Source organism: Ovis aries, chromosome 22 (genome assembly GCF_016772045.2).
Source record: "Ovis aries strain OAR_USU_Benz2616 breed Rambouillet chromosome 22, ARS-UI_Ramb_v3.0, whole genome shotgun sequence".
Taxonomy (NCBI): domain Eukaryota; kingdom Metazoa; phylum Chordata; class Mammalia; order Artiodactyla; family Bovidae; genus Ovis; species Ovis aries.
In genome coordinates, this window is record NC_056075.1 from 18151478 (window position 1) to 18164686 (window position 13209).

Below are 13209 nucleotides of genomic sequence, written 5' to 3' on the forward strand. Positions count from 1 at the left end.
CACCTCAGGGTCCCTGAGCAGACTGAAGGCGGGTGAGTGACTACCTGAGCACCGGAACTTCTTGCTTTTGATCTGGCCGATGCGCTTGTTGGCGAGGCGTCGGGGGCTGGCACAGCGGGCCCCACTGGTCTCGATGGGGTTGGAGCGTAGGAAGTCTGCCAGCCACTTGAGGTTACAGTCACAGATGAAGGGGTTCTGGGCCAGATGCCTGTCCAGAGGGGGCAGATTGGGGATGAAAGACAAAGCTGCTCGCTTGTGTTGGTGGCCACCTGGATGGGGCCTTGCTAGCTCATGGTGGGGCCCACCTGCCCCGACGGAGAAGTGCACCTCCTGGGGATACACTGGGGGCGCCCACCCTCTGCCAGAGTCTCACAGTGGGGCCAGACCTCCATCCCCCTGGACCTTCCAGCTGTCCCTTCAAGCCTCACTCTGTCCCCTCTCCTATTCACGTGTCCCTCCCTCTGTCCTGTGACAGGAGTGGAGGCAGGAGTAACCTAGAGACCGGCCAGGGTACCCCTGTCCTTGCAAGAGCGAGATGATGGAATGGGCATTAGAACCCAAGACAGTCAGCATTCAGGGGCCTTTGGGCCCCCGGAGCTATGCATCCTGGACTGTCCCCTCCCGGTGGCCCCAGGCAGCAGCAGTGTCTCCCCCACAGCCTCGGTCAGGAGGGGGTGGTGACCGGGCTGGCAAGGCTGCGCCTGCAGCTGGGATGGGAGGTCTCCAAGTACCTGCTGCAGGTCCCTCAGCTTTCAGTGGAATCTCCATTCCCAGCCCAGGCCATGGGGCTGCCTCCCCTTAACTGTTTTACGGGACGTCTCTTGACACAGGAAACTCAGAAAGCATTGCTGAGTAGCTACTTACTGGGGAGCCACTCACATCTTCTCACTGGCTCCCTGCGTTATCAGCAGGATACATGTGGGGAGGGGGCAGCTGACAAGTGACACCAGCTAAGGGCACCCGGGTCACTGTAAGTGACCACAGGGGGGCCTTTCCCTTTGGCCCTAAAGACTCTGCAGGGCTTCCCTGGTGGCTCAGAGGGTAAAGAATCCACCTGCAGTGCGGGAGACCTGGGTCCGATCCCTGTGTGGGAAGATCCCCTGGAGGAGGACATGGCAACCCACTCCAGTATTTTTGCTTGGAGAATCACCACGGACAGAGGAGCCCGGCTGGCCACAGCCCATGGTGTTACAGACAATCGGACATGGCTGAGCAGCATCCTGCAGGCTCAGATCAGCCACTTCTGAACCTCCCAGCAGCCGGCTTGCCCACCTGTGTCGGGGCCAGTGGAGCAGTGCACGCCCTGCTATCTACACCGAGACAGCCAGGGGGAAAGAACCCAGCACTTGTCCTGGCTCCTGTGCCCCAGAGCCAATGCCTCTGCAGTGACCAGCTCAGAGGACGCACCACGCCGCGGCCACTCTCCCTCCATGTATTGCCATCAGTTCCAGTCGTCTACGTATTGGTCCCTGCTGGGGTGCAGAGCTTTCCAAGCAGCGAGGCGAGCCCTTGCCTAGAACCTGCGCCCAACTCAGCTTAGAGCTTGGCCACTCTCTCTCCACCCCTCCCTTCCCGGACTCCAGCCTCTGGTCACTGGTCGGGATGCCTGGTGACAGCCTTCCCTGCCAGGTTGTCCCTTCACTCTTCTTTGCAGTGCCCGCCCCCCTTTCCTGCCTGAGTCCTGCCAGACCCCTCCCCGCCTCTGCCTTCTGCTGGATAGTTTCCTGATTTGAACTGCCAATTTACCCAGAGCTGTGCTTGCTGACTCCCCGGGGCAGAATTTGTAGTTAATCTGAAACACACTAGGATTCCGGGGTTACTCTGGGATTGTTCCTGCTGCCTGTCACATCTGTCTGTACCTTAGTACCCAGCCTCTGCCTGAAAGAATTGCTTGCCTCTATCACAATCTTGGCAGAAAAGTCTGTTTAAAATCAACTCAATTATGTTATTCAAGCATGTATTAAAAATGTTCAAGGGGTGCAGAGTAGAATACATACTTTTTTAAAGACAGGCTATTTGTGTCAAAGGCAGCCTATAAAAATGCAACCACCCACCAAGGCAAGTGACTTCTGTATAAAGCTAAGTATTTGACATAAAGTCAAATTTTTAGCAGGTGTAAAGAGAGGGCAGCTAGGGAAAGAAAATGCTCAAGAGGATAGAAGCATGTTTGGGAAAAAACAATCTTGTTGAAGGCACACCCAGAAATAGGCTGCACAAGCTGCCCAACAGTTCTTTTCATGGACATTTGTGAAAGTAGAAGATACAGGGGAAAACTGATTCCTGGTCTCTTTCTTGGATTATGCATTAAGGTGTCACAACTGAAAATCTTTGGGGCAGACACTCAATATCATTAGTCAAATTAAACCCACAATGAACTACCATTTCACACCTACTAGAATGGCTATAATCATAAAGAAAATCAATACCAAGTGTGGGCAAGGATGTAGAGAAATGGGAACCTTCATAACATTGCTGGTGGGAATGGAAAATATGTATAGCCACTTTGGAAAACAGTGGCAGTTTCTTCAAAAGTTAAACATAAATTTCCCACGCCATCCAGAAATTCCAAGAGAAATGAAACCTTCTGTCTTCACAAAGATGTGTGAGCAAATATTCACAGCAGCATTATTCAAAATGACCCCAAAGTGGAAACGACCCAGATGTCCATAAACTGGGAAGGAAAAACAGAATGTGCATAAATGGAAAATTATTTGGCAACAAAAAGGAACAAGTACTGATATATGCTTAAAATATGAAGGAACCTCAAAAACATTATGCTATGCAGGTCAGGAAGCGACAGTTAGAACTGGACATGGAACAACAGGCTGGTTCCAAATAGGAAAAGGAGTACATCAAGGCTGTATATTGTCACCTGCTTATTTAACTTATATGCAGAGTACATCATGAGAAACGCTGGGCTGGAAGAAGCACAGGCTGGAATCAAGATTGCCAGGAGAAATATCAATAACCTCAGATATTCAGATGACACCACCCTTATGGCAGAAAGTGAAGAAGAACTAAAAAGCCTCTTGATGAAAGTGAAAGAGGAGAGTGAAAAAGTTGGCTTAAAGCTCAACATTCAGAAAACTAAGATCATGGCATCTGGTCCCATCACTTCATGGCAAATAGATGGGGAAACAGTGGAAAGAGTGTCAGACTTTATTTTGGGGGGCTCCCAAATCACTGCAGATGGTGACTGCAGCCATGAAATTAAAAGATGCTTACTCTTTGGAAGGAAAGTTATGACCAACCTAGATAGCATATTCACAGCAGCATTATTCAAAATGGCCTGGTTTTTCCAGTGGCTATGGTTTTCCCAGTGATCATGTATGGATGTAAGAGTTGGACTGTTAAGAAAGCTGAGCACCAAAGAATTGACGCTTTTGAACTATGGTGTTGGAGAAGACTCTTGCGAGTCCCTTCGACTGCAAGGAGATCCAACCAGTCCATCCTAAAGGAGATCAGTCCTGGGTGTTCTTTGGAAGGAATGATGCTGAAGCTGAAACTCCAGTACTTTGGCCACCTGATTCGAAGAGTTGACTCATTGGAAAAGACTCTGATGCTGGGAGGGATTGGGGGCAGGAGGAGAAGAGGACGACAGAGGATGAGATGGCTGGATGGCATCACTCTCTTGATGGATGTGAGTTTGAGTGAACTCCGGGAGTTGGTGATGGACCGGGAGGCCTGGCGTGCTGCGATTCATGGGATTGCAAGGAGTCAGACATGACTGAGTGACTGAACTGAACTGAAGCAAAAGAACCCAATCACAAAAGATGATATATCATATGAGTCCATTTTTGTGAACTATCCAGAAAAGGCAAATCTATGAGACAGAAATTAGATTAGTGATTGCCTGGGGATGGGCTGGAAATAGGAATTGATTGCAAATGGGCACAAGGGATTTTGGGGGGTAATGGAAATGTTTTAAAATTGAATTGTAGTGATAGTTGAACTACTGTAAATTTACTAAAAAATCATTAGACTGTACACCCAGAACAGGCCAATTTTATGGTATGTAAGTTATACCTCATCCAAGCTTTAAAAAAAAAATTTTTTTTAATCTCTTGGGGCAAGTAAAACTACAAAGTTAATACTGTGACACAGGGCCCTCAGCCGCAGATATCAGCGCTATCGACAAATCCAGCAAGATTTGGTGAGCTTAAATCTGCTTGGTTCTGACATAAGACTCTGCCAAGGGTTTAACTAACCAAGGCTATAATAAGACTATCTGATTGTACCTTGGGTTTGCATTTCTTTCACTCTTGTTCTGAACTGTACTTCGGTTGTTAATATGTAATAGTTGTTCGTGGAAATTCAGTTTTGTTTTACAGCCTTAAATAATGAGACGGTAAAGATACAGGTTCGATCCCTGGGTTGGGAAGATCCTCTGGAGAAGAGAATGGCTACCCACTCCAGTATTCTTGCCTCGAGAACTCCATGGACAGAGGAGCCTGGGGGGCTACAGTCCCCGGGGTCACAAAGAGTCAGACATGATTGAGCGACTAACACACACATTCTTAGGGAAAAAGCACAATCTGGGGGCAAGCTACCTAATTTCTCAGTGCTGGTGAAGAGATACCCAAAGACAAATGCCTGCTCTACTAGGTGTTAGGTGACCTTGGGTTGGTCTATCTCTGCCTCAGTTTCTTAGAAGTAAGGCACCTACTCCATAGGTTATTGTGTTAAGATAATACACACAAAGAATAGTGGCCTGGGGTGGCCAGGAGTGATTAATAAACAGTGATTAATTATCAGTAATGTGATCAATATTAATACTACTATCACCTCTACCTATGGGAGACCTTCCTCTTCTAACACCCTGCTCCAGCTCTGTGCCTTCGTGGCAGTGGCCAAGATCTCAGGTACGGTGTCCAGGAGGGCAGAAGCCCCCTTGAAATCCAGCCAGGTAAATGGACACAGACAGAATCCACTTCCCGGAAGCACAATCTATTTGATGAAACACTTCCACCTTGAAAGTGAGACAGCACTTCACAGGAGATCCTCAGCCCCATTCCCTATCTGCAAGCCTTTCCCGTGCATGGGTCCCCAGCCCTGAAATCTCCTTACTGCATTGCTCTCGGATGTTCTGCCAGCTTCGTAAAATAACCCGTCTTGCCCATGTCTCTCCATGACCTCTAATTTCACGTGCTTGGCAAGATTTCCTCACGGTGTTCCTTCCCTCTCTCCCTGGCTATACATAAGTTAATTAGCAGGAGTGGGCTGCAGGCGGGTGCCGGGGCTCTAATGAGTCTGTGTTTGTGGCCGACATCCTTGCTGACATGCAGGATCCCCAGGGAGCAGGAGCTGTGTCTTCTGCTTGGTCTGTTTCCCAGCCTCCATGCAGATCTTAGCTGATGGAGAGCACTGCCCAGGGGGTGAACAGTGGCGGGGGTGAGAACGACAACAGCGGCTGTGGTAATATGAATAAGTGCCCAGCAGGCACACATCAAGGACCCATGGGTCAGCACACCAAGTCAAGCTGCAGGCTCACAGCTAAAGATGTGGAATGCAGTGCCTGAGTCTAACCAAAGAGTAGAAGTTTCCCTGTACAGAAGCGTTCCACCTAAAAGATAAGGACTTTTTGTAAAGGCACAACTGCACCGGCATTATCAAATGGAGAAAGAATGTTAAAATTATCATATCACCACTTCAGGACCCCTAATAAAAGAGTGGGTCTAGAAACTGAAATCAGTGGCGGTGTTTATTAAAAAAGAAAGAAAATCAGATATTATGAGCCTCCTGATGAAAGTACACAATACAATGAGGTCATCTTGCCAGAAAAAGAAAAAGCAGCCGAGCCTGATGCAAGCTCCGAGATGAAACTTTCTATTTGCAGACACAGAACAGAGAAACATGTGAAATGGCACCGTAGGGGATGAAGTCAGCAAGTCCAGACTGTGGGGAACTCTACAAATCCAGAAAAGCCATGTCTTCAAAAAGCAAATGCAAGGGAAAAGGAGATGGAGAGGATACCTATAGGTTAGAAACAATTTAAGCGGTACACCAACAAATATCAGTCAATTATCTCGCATAGACCTTATTTATTTATTTATAAGGGAGAGGATTTTTAAATGCTCTTTATTTAAAATTTTATTTGTATACAGTTCTTAAATGTTACTTTCCATAGTTGCCACAAAATATTGGCTATATTCCCTGTGTTGGCATCCTCAGTTTGTGCCTCCCTCTCCCCTATCCCTGCGTTTCCCCTCCCCTCTGCCCCCGGTGGTAACCATTAGTTTGTTCTCTGTATCTGTGAGCCTGCTCCTTGTTCATTATAACAACTAATTTGTTGTGTTCTTTAGTTTCCACATGTACGTGATATCACAAAATATTTGTCCTTCTCTGACTTTTTTCACTTAGGATAGTGCTCTTTAAGTACACCTGTGGTTGCTGCAAAGGGTAAAATTTCATTCTTTTTTGTGGCTGAGTAGTATTCCATTGTGTTTATAGCATATCTGCTTTAGCCATTCATGTTCTCTTGGACACTTAGGTTGCTTCCATATCTTGGGTATTATAAATAGTGCTGCTATGAACATCGGGGTGTAACGTATTGCATTAGTGTTTTTGGTTCTTTTGGATATACACCCAGAGTCGAACTGCTGAGTGATATGGTAGTTCTATTTTTAGCTTTTTGAGAAACTGCCATACTGTTCTCCACCATGGACATACCGATTTACCCTTCCACCAACGGGGCATGTATAGGCCTTATATACATCCTGACAGAAACAAATAATTTTTAAAATTGTATAATATGTAGGAGACATTTGGAAATTTGAACAGTAATTAGATAGTTGATGATTTTAAAGAATTGTTGTCTTTTTAGATATAACAAGAGTGTTGTGTGTTTTTAGAGTTCTTGACTTTTATAAATATGTATGAATTTTGTGTTGATGATAAATGATGTCTGGGAGGCATGAAAGGAGAGACATATAGATGAAGCAAGATTGACTGGCTGTGAGTTAAAGCTGGGAGACAAGCACTGGGAGGTCTGCTGTGCTACTTTTAAATACTTTTAATTTTCTATAATAAAAGATTAAAGCTAACTCTTAGAATTTCTGCTCTCTAACTTTAATTTATAATTATCACTGCTGCCACTGTCTTTCACTTAAGACATTATCAATTGCAAGTTGTACTAATATTAATATTTTACGTATCATCAAGAAAGAACAAAATGCTGCCAATTAAATAAGCCATCAAGTATAATATGCAATCCAATTCCACAGCTGTTACTGTGGAGACAACGCATGTCTTAGAATCAACGGATAGTAATAATAATAAAACTTGTAGCCAACATTTAAGAAGCATTTGCAATGAGCTAAGCTCTGTACAAACATCCCTTTTTATCTCATACCATCCCTGTGAAGATAATGTTCTCATTTTATGAATGAGTAAACTGAGCCCCAGAGAAGCTAACTAACTTGCTTAGGGCCACACAGCCAATAAGAGGCATAGCTGGAATTTGAATACCTGCCTGGACCTAGAGGCTGTTATCTCCCTGAGATCCACCTGCTGGGGTGCGGGAGGGGCAAGAGGGCACTCACAGGGTCTGGATGGCCCGCAGGGAGGTGAAGGTGCCCTTAGCAAGACTCTGGATCTTGTTGTCATACAGGGAGAGCAGTGAGAGGTTCTGCAGATCCTGGAAGGCGTCGAGCCGGATGCAGTTGATCTTGTTGGCATTCAGGAGCCTGTGGGCAGAGCCAGGCAGGTGGTGAGGGGAGGGCCACAGAAGTGGACACCTCGCATCTTGGGCTCCTTCCTAGGCACCGACTATGCGTTAGGTCAGGAAGGAGTCCACAGCCGCAGGCGCAGGGGATCTGGCCCTCTGGATGTCCACTCCATGCAGAGGAGCTGAGGACTCCGACTGCCTTCTCTATGCACAGGGACCATTCAGTCCCAAGTGTCTCTCTTTCAAGGAACTGCTAGAGGTGCCTGCCCCATGGGATTCTGGGACAGCTGCGAGCACAGTGGCCAGGCCGCCTCCCAGAGGCATTTGGGGGATCCTCCGCCTTCCCTTCTGCTGGGTTTCCCAGGCAGCTGAGAGGGAGTGTCTGGCTTCTGCGCATCTCGGGTCCTGGGAGAGAACCTTGCCTGAACGTTCACGGTTCAGAGAGCCTGGCCAGGGTCTGGGTGTCCCCCACAGGAGACAACTCCATCCCCAGCAATAGTGAGCATTCAGGAACACAGGCTGCATCTCAGGGACCTCTCCACTCAGGCATCCTGCGATCAGCTCTGAATCCATCTCTCTGGCCCCTCACAGCCCTGCCAGGCCTGCCGTCCCCCAAGCTCCTTGCCTCCAGTGAGTCCCACACCCCAAAGAGGCCAAAAGGGCCAGGCTGAGAGGCTGGAGGAATACTGTACCCCTCTATCGGTCCCACCCAAGGTCACTCGCATTTAGGTCCTTACAGGAGCTGTAGGGTGAACAGGCCTCCAAACACGCCCCGGGGGAGGTCTGTGATCTTGTTCCCATAGAGGACCCTGGAAAGAAGGCAGTGGAAAGGGAGTTAGAGGACTGCCCCGCACAGCTCTCCAAGCCCTGCCCACGCGATGGTACCATCCCTAAGCCTTTCACACTACTGGTCCCGCCGGTGTAGGCTTGTCCTAACAGCGGGCAGTAGATGGCAGTAAAGTGCACTGGGAAGGGGCCATGGTCCCTAATCAGCACAAAGGTGACCTGTGGCAGCCATGACCCCCATTTCGAGAGCACTCCCTCACTCACTCTCTGCCCTCACGCACGGATCCCATGGAAGCCTGCAAAAGGGCCCTTCCAGGGACGTTCATGGGAAATTAAGCTGGTTAGGGATCCGAAAGGAGATTTTGCAGAGAGAAGAAAATCCCAAGGGCAGGAAAAAGCATCTTTTCAGAGAATTACAGGCAAAAACTGGGATCCCAGACAGCACATGCGGTATGAGCTCCAGAACATCAAGCGACACTTTCCAGCACAGATGAAATACTATCACAAGAAGGACACAGACCAAAGTGTTAGCTGGGCTTTGAATTGGTGGCAGAATTGCAAGTGGGTTGTTTTATGCTTTAGAATTTACAAAGTTTCCTTCATGGAACATGAATTACACATATACTCAGAAAAAAATACAAATGTTCAAAAAAGACACACAGGCAGAAATGAGGTCAGACAGACAGTGGAAGTGTCATGGAGACCTGGAGGCACCCTCCCACCCCTCCAGGCACTCCTGGAAACACTCCATCTGAGTAGAAGCAGTGTGCTCTCTCTTTGAGATCTCTCTTGGAGGAGGGCACAGTGGGAGCTAAGCAGGTTCCAGGCTGGCCCGAGTAGACAGCTTCAGTATGGTTTGGGTGGAGGAAACAAAGTGCACTGTAGCTCGAATCTTAGCCAGCCAGCACCAGGAGGCCTCTGAGACATGATCTGATTTGGAAAGCTCCCTCCATCTGCTGTGTGGGGAATGGAATGGGTGGGAATTGAGGCAGGGAGACAGGTCAGGGCCTGCAAGGTGGACATTATCAAGAGGATCTTTTTGCATGACCTCAGCGTGAAAGTTTCTATATAGTGAGGAGGCTTGAGAGGAACCCACTTAGATGGGTTAGATGTCATGTTCCAATTTAGGAGGAGATTTATTCGCTTTTCTGAAGAAGACCCTGCATTTTAGCAGCCATCTTCAGGATCTGATCTCAGCCAGTGGTAGTGACCCATCACCAGGCTGTCAAGTACAGCTGTGCAGGCTGCACACTGCACCACTTTGTGTGACTCACAATGACCCCACCCACTACCTTGGATCCTATTCCAAGAGAAGAGGGTGCACAGGGAAGACACTGGGCCGACAGCCTCCTGTAGTACCCTGGACAGAGTTCCATTCTGTTCCACTTCCCAGGCCCCAAATCAATGCCAAGCATGTGTCCAGTTTTGCCAAGGAACAGGTTAAAATACTCATTTCCAAGAGTGATGAACAACCCCCATCAACAGGGAGCTTGCTTCACTACAGGGCACCCTGAGTTCACTCTCTGGAGACAATGTACCATGAGACCTCAGGGAGCGAGAGGCTAGGTGAACCGGGGAGTGCAGGCAAGGGTTCTTGGAAGAAGAAAGATGAAGCAACATTTCCTAGACTAATTTTCAGTGCCACACAGTGTTTTGTAGATTGATGGGTCCCCAATAAACTGTTGAGGGAAGGGAAATACTGGACAGGGTTAGGGAACAGGTAGGCAGGAAACACGGTCTTCACCATCACCCAACACAGCCTGAGATCAGAGAACGTCTGGGACAAAAGTTATAAGCTGTGGCAGATTTCACAACTAGAGCTGGTGGTTGCTGCCATTCCCTAACCCAGGGAATGCTTAGGAGAACAGAGTGCTGGGCCTCTGTGTGGAGGCAGGGCCAACATGAAGGTTGGACTGAGTCAGATGACTGCCACAAAGAATGCTGGGAAAATCCCCACTGCAAAAGGAAGAGCATCACCGTTGCCAGGGGCAACAGCTCTGCCTAGCTTTTCCATGCACTCAGCCCTTGATTCCCTCCTCCCCCTCCCAGCTGCAGATGGTCCACAAAGAGGAAGGGAAAGCTGAGCACAACAACCCTGGGTACTGCAGCCAGAGGGAGACCCACTGAGGCTGGGTGGGTGGCGACACGTTCCTTCTCTCACATCCACCAGAGGTGCCCTAGGGCGATGCCCTGGACCACTGCAGAGCCTTGGCACTGCTACTCACAGTGAGTTCAGGGACCGGAGGCCCTGGAAGGCATCAGGCGCAATCTCCGAGATCTGGTTGTTGCTCAAGTCTCTGCAAGGTAAGCAAAGGAGAGAGGGTGGCTGAATCCCTCAACAGCCACCGAGCCCTGCCTGCCTCCTGCCTCCCAGATACTATGGGAGGGCAGAAGTTTCTTTGACATTAGGAAAGAGAAGGGCCATATCCATCACAGGGGGGCAACCCAACACACACCCCTCACAGCCTCAATTGCTCCTATTGGTGCCCAAGCTGAAATGGGAGCATGACAGTCAGTTCTGGTCATGTGCCAGACTCGGACTCAGCATCCTCTTTAGGTCTCATGACAACCCTTCAAGCAGGTGGCACCACCACCATCCCTACGTCACAGATGAGCCTGGGAGGAAGGCCAGGTGATGGCTTGGCCCTGGGCACAGCCATGGGAGGCAGAGTCAGCACCTGCCCCAGAGCAGTGGCATGCTTGGTCTGGGCTCTGCCCCATGCTGACCCCCAGGAAACAGCAGAAGGCACTCACATCCTCCGCAGCTTTCTGTAGGGAGAGAAGGCCCCTGGGGGGATGGACTTGATCCCATTGAGCTCCAGCCGGCTGCAGAGAGAAAACACAGAAGAAGGACAAGGGCAGGTCGCCCCATCCAAGTTGTTGTTGAAACCAGGCCCTTTACCCATCAGTCCCTGCTCCCATCCTCATCTGGAGTAGGGGGCCTATAGCAGAGAAAAGGAGCTGGTTTTGAGTGCCATTATCCCAAGCTGGTGTGGCTGAAAGGGGCTCATGTGTGATGTTAATACTAAGAAACCAATTCTACAGACTGGCCCAGCTGGGCTGGACAGATGAACCACAGAGGGACACCCCTCCCCAACCTTCCAGAGTGCCAGCCTTGGGCAGAGAGCTCAGCCCAACTGAGGCAAAGTGTAGAGGGGCCTTGGGGTAGTGCCTGCTCTGGCTCCTCCCTGGACCACCAGAGCCTGGCCGGCCCTGCCTGTACTCACATCTCTGTCATGGCCTCGGGCAGATTGGCAGGGATGGCGGTCAGGCCTTTGCCACGACAATCCACGATGCCGTTGCTGCAGGCGCACATGGCCGGACAGGAGCCGGAGGAGAGGGTGCAGGAGGGCGCGCGCCCCGCCTCCCCCTGGCCTGCGGAAACAGCGCCTGATGTTTGCTGAACTTGACTCTGAACCTAACTCTGCTGCGTGAGGGTGTGAATTGCACACTAAGAAATCCTAGCCTCAGTTCTGAAGCTCTGGGCTCTAGTCCAAGTCAGTGGACACTTCTGGCTTGAATATAAGAAGGACCATATTTTTCCAGTGCATACTCTGAGCCACATGCTGTGATAAGGGTTGTGCATGTAACATCTCATTGACTCCTACTGCACAACCCTGCAAAGAGCATGATATCATCGTGGCCACTTTCCAGGTGAGAAAATGGAGTCCTCGATATCAGTCTGTGCAAGTGACACTGCTAATGAGTGGTGCATTCAGGGTGAAGCCCAGTGTCTGATGTAAGGGCCCATGTTTTTTAATACTGATATATCACTTATACCGAGTGTACCATCTTAAGTGTAGAACTGATCCAATTCCTGCATATGGATACAGTCACAGAACCACCCCCTCAACATGGAATATTTCTATCACTCAAGAAGTTTCCCTCATGTGCCTTCCCCAAGGTAGCTAGTGTTCTGAGATCTCTCACCAAAGATTTGTTCTGCTTGTCTGTGGACCTGAGCAAAACCAGACCACAGGCTCTCTTACATCTGGTTTCTTTTCATTCAAGGTAAAATTTTTGAGATTCGCCGATTATACTGTATGAGTCCACAGTTGTTTCTTTTTCATTGCTGAGTCGTGGGCTATTGTATGGCTCTGCCATCACTGGCTAATCCAGTCTCTTGCTGGTGGGCATGCGGGTGATCTCCAACTTTGGGATATCAGGAAAGAAACTGCTTGGCTATTCTCAGCCCTGTGTTTTGCATAACACACACACATCCCCAGCCTGGAGCTGCAGGGTCGTGTCTCACACACACAGCAGCCCTGAGCACAGGGGCACCGGTGCTGAGGAGGAGGAGACAGCCACCCCACCCCATCCCCAGCTTCATGCTGAGGACAGGACGCCAACCTCTGTGTGACTGGTGGGCTCGGGTCCACAGGCTCGGGAGAAATGGGCAGCATCTGATCCCCTGTCATGAATCTGTGAGCTGGTCACTTACTCAGTGAACATTCCCTGAGCATCTGTCTCTGTGTCGAGCGTGAGCAAAGCACTAAGAAATGACCAGAGAATCCCATGTGCTCATGGACCTTGCAACCAGCCCACAGAAGTCCCATCTGGGGCTCTGCAGGGTGAGGACCAGGCGGGGCAGCAAGGCGGGGAGGGAGTACCCAGCAGGGGAGCAGCCTGCCAGGAGGCCAGGGTGGGAGGCACCTGCTCCCGGGGAGGGCGGAGATGAGCCCCCGGGGACGGAGAGTGAGGAGGCCACTAGATGGAGGAGGCAGAGATGGCCTGGCCCAGCCTCGAGGAGCCGGAGG

The 13209-nt window shown here is 49.6% G+C and overlaps 1 protein-coding gene across 3 annotated transcripts in view; it reads right to left on the reverse strand.

Moving 5' to 3' along the window:
- SLIT1 (slit guidance ligand 1) overlaps positions 1–13209 on the reverse strand; it is a 174502-nt gene that overhangs the window by 45042 nt on the left and 116251 nt on the right. For all 3 annotated transcript variants that reach the window (XM_027960261.3, XM_042239098.1, XM_042239099.1), the window contains 6 exons: positions 11680–11827; positions 11207–11278; positions 10678–10749; positions 8404–8475; positions 7542–7685; positions 45–208 (listed from right to left, as the gene is read on the reverse strand). In XM_027960261.3, coding sequence (XP_027816062.2) covers positions 45–208; positions 7542–7685; positions 8404–8475; positions 10678–10749; positions 11207–11278; positions 11680–11827 — 672 coding nt within the window. The remainder of the gene's footprint in view (positions 1–44; positions 209–7541; positions 7686–8403; positions 8476–10677; positions 10750–11206; positions 11279–11679; positions 11828–13209) is intronic.